General features: G+C 40.0%; 1 protein-coding gene across 1 annotated transcript; it reads right to left on the minus strand.

The window, feature by feature from the left end:
• Window positions 1-1153: 1153 nt before the first annotated feature.
• LOC110138019 (olfactory receptor 52H1) lies at window positions 1154-2101 on the minus strand. Its single transcript, XM_020894750.2, has one exon. It carries the CDS (start codon window positions 2099-2101, stop codon window positions 1154-1156), a length of 948 nt encoding a protein of 315 aa, XP_020750409.2.
• Window positions 2102-2746: the final 645 nt, after the last annotated feature.

The raw sequence follows: 2746 nt of genomic DNA on the forward strand, positions 1-2746 counted from the left end.
ACTTGAACTATATTAGGTACTACATAAGCCATTCCTGGTTGAATGCTGCTGCTAAGTCGCTTCAGTCGTGTCCGACCTTGTGCGACCCCATAGACAGAAGCCCGCCAGGCTCCTCTGTCCCTGGGATTCTCCTGGTTGAATAGACAATTTTCAAAAAAAACAGATGGAAAGAACTCCACATCTTTCTTTGATTACAACATGTACCTTCTCAATTCTAATACTTATGACATTTGGGTCCATCTTACCTTGAATGTATTACTTTACTGTAGTTTTCCTATTCTCATCCAGACACCTCACCAAAGAAATGTATTTTGCTATTGAGTCTTTTAATCAAGGAAATAGACTCTGTAGATAAGAACTCCACAAGTCTTCCAGCCAATGTTGTTGTTTTTTTGTTTTGTTTTACTTTCATATTGGCTTGAGTTCTCACCTATGTATTGTAGGAATGTTGTAGGAAGTCCAGCCCTCTTCTCAGATCTCCAGTTATTCTAGGGAGTCAATTTTCCTGAGCACTATTTCTGAAGTTCATTTTATTAGTATGTCTTGGAGCCTAAAAGCTACTCTCCCTTCCCAAAAACCATGGCATTGATAAGTATTTTCTCTTATTCCTATTATAACAATGTTGATAGAACTCATTATTTATAACAGACTTGTACTGGAAGGTCTTTGGTATCTAAGGGTTGGACATTTAAAGTGAACTACATAAACATAACATGGACAATAATTAGAATTTTATTATTAAAAATGTCCTAAATCCATCTAATAACCCCCTAAGCAAAAAAGTTCAATTTTATATTTTCAGTTTTAATCTCTTTTCTTCAGAGTCTTTGTTCCATTTCACATATTTTTCTCTCTCCATAACTACAAATTTCAATTTCTAAATCGTTATTGCTATTTTCTATTTAGACTAACTCAGCACTCTGCTTTCTCCTCCTTCTTCCAGATTGTATCTTGTGCAATTTCATATTCCAAAAACAATCAGGTCATTAAGGAGTATTTTAATACATAAAAATCTTTCTTTCATATAAATCATAACATATTCATAAAACACAAAATCTGCTCTTACTTTAAATAACATTTACCTTTTAAAAAATTCTTACACATTAATATACATTAAAAACTTCTCTTAACTTTTCCATTGCACAGTGGAACATTATAATGTACACTTTATAGAAAATAAAATGATGACCTTTTCTCTGATCTGCTTGGTCTTCACTCCATAAACAATGGGGTTGAGGGCAGGTGGGATAACAATGTAGAGGTTGGCAAATATGATGTGGAAAGTGCGGGAGACATTGTGTCCAAAGCGGTGGGCAAGGATGGAGAAAAAGGCAGGTGTATAAAACATGAGGATGACACAGACATGGGAACCACAGGTGCCCAGGGCCTTCTGGCGGGCTTCTTGGGAGGGGAGGCGGAAGACAGCACAGAGGATGAGTGTGTAAGAAACAGCAATGAGGATCACATCTGAGATGACTGTCATGATGGGAACACAAAAGCCATACCAGATGTTGATGGAGATGTCCGCACAGGCGAGCCGGGCAACACCTATGTGCTCACAGTATGTGTGTGGTATGATGCGTGTCCTACAGAAAGGCAGTCGTGTGAGCAAGAATACATCAGGCAAGATGATGCAGAAACTACGAAAGGAGATTCCCACCACAATCTTGATGATGGTCTTGGGGGTCAAGATAGTGTTGTATCTCAAGGGAGAACAGATGGCCACATAGCGGTCAAATGCCATGGCCATCAGGATGGCTGAATCAAGGACAAAGCTGTAGTGGAGGAAGAACATTTGTGTGAGGCACCCTGGGAATGTGATTTCTCGAGCCCCAAGCCAAAAGATACTGAGTGTTTTAGGAACACCAGCTGTGGACAAGGTGAGGTCAGTCATGGCCAGCATGGAGAGAAAGAAGAACATGGGTTCATGAAGGCTGCGCTCCATCAAGATTAGGTAGAGAAGGATGCAGTTTCCCACAATGGCTACCATATAGATGATACAGAAGGGAATCCCAATCCACACATGGGCATGCTCCAGGCCTGGGATCCCCACCAGAATGAAGGGTCCTGCGTTGTCACTGCTCAGGTTGAAAAGGACCATAGCAGACCAGGATGGCACAAGTCCCAGGTCCTGAGGACAGAGGGGGATAAATGTTAGGCTCACTTGAGTCACTCTCACTTCCAACAGCTCATTATATATACCCCAAAATAAAGTGGCTGTCTAATTATAATTCAAAGTGAGACACTTTTGTATGAAGAAAGATTGTTATGAAGATAGCAGGTAACAGCAGGAGCCAGGTTGTCCCATATATGTTGGAAAGTACAGTCATTCCCTTAAAGAGTTTATCTTATTCACTCTGGTTGCCTCTGATGCTTCACACAGCTTTTCCAAGCAGTGTTCCATACTGACATGAATCACTTTTTATCCACAGTATACTGTTGTTACAAACTACCAATTTCCAGGGCATATTTTTCTGTGGGTTGGTGGATTACAGTACACATGACATTATGGACATCGGTAGTTAATATTGGCTTCCTCTGTCACTGTTGAATATCAGTCTCTGCCCCCAGCAATTATTCACTCTTTTTCAACTTCATGATGACTGTTGTTCTTCCATTTGTGAGGTCCATACACTTTTTTGCCATTCAAAAACCTAATTCAGTGTAGCCAATACTGCCTGAGTCCCACACTATGGTGGTAAACAGGTATAACTTAAATTTAAATTTTGCTCCTCCAAAAATACTT

The sequence above is a fragment of the Odocoileus virginianus genome, unplaced genomic scaffold (assembly GCF_023699985.2).
Source record: "Odocoileus virginianus isolate 20LAN1187 ecotype Illinois unplaced genomic scaffold, Ovbor_1.2 Unplaced_Contig_20, whole genome shotgun sequence".
Classification (NCBI taxonomy): Eukaryota; Metazoa; Chordata; class Mammalia; order Artiodactyla; family Cervidae; genus Odocoileus; species Odocoileus virginianus.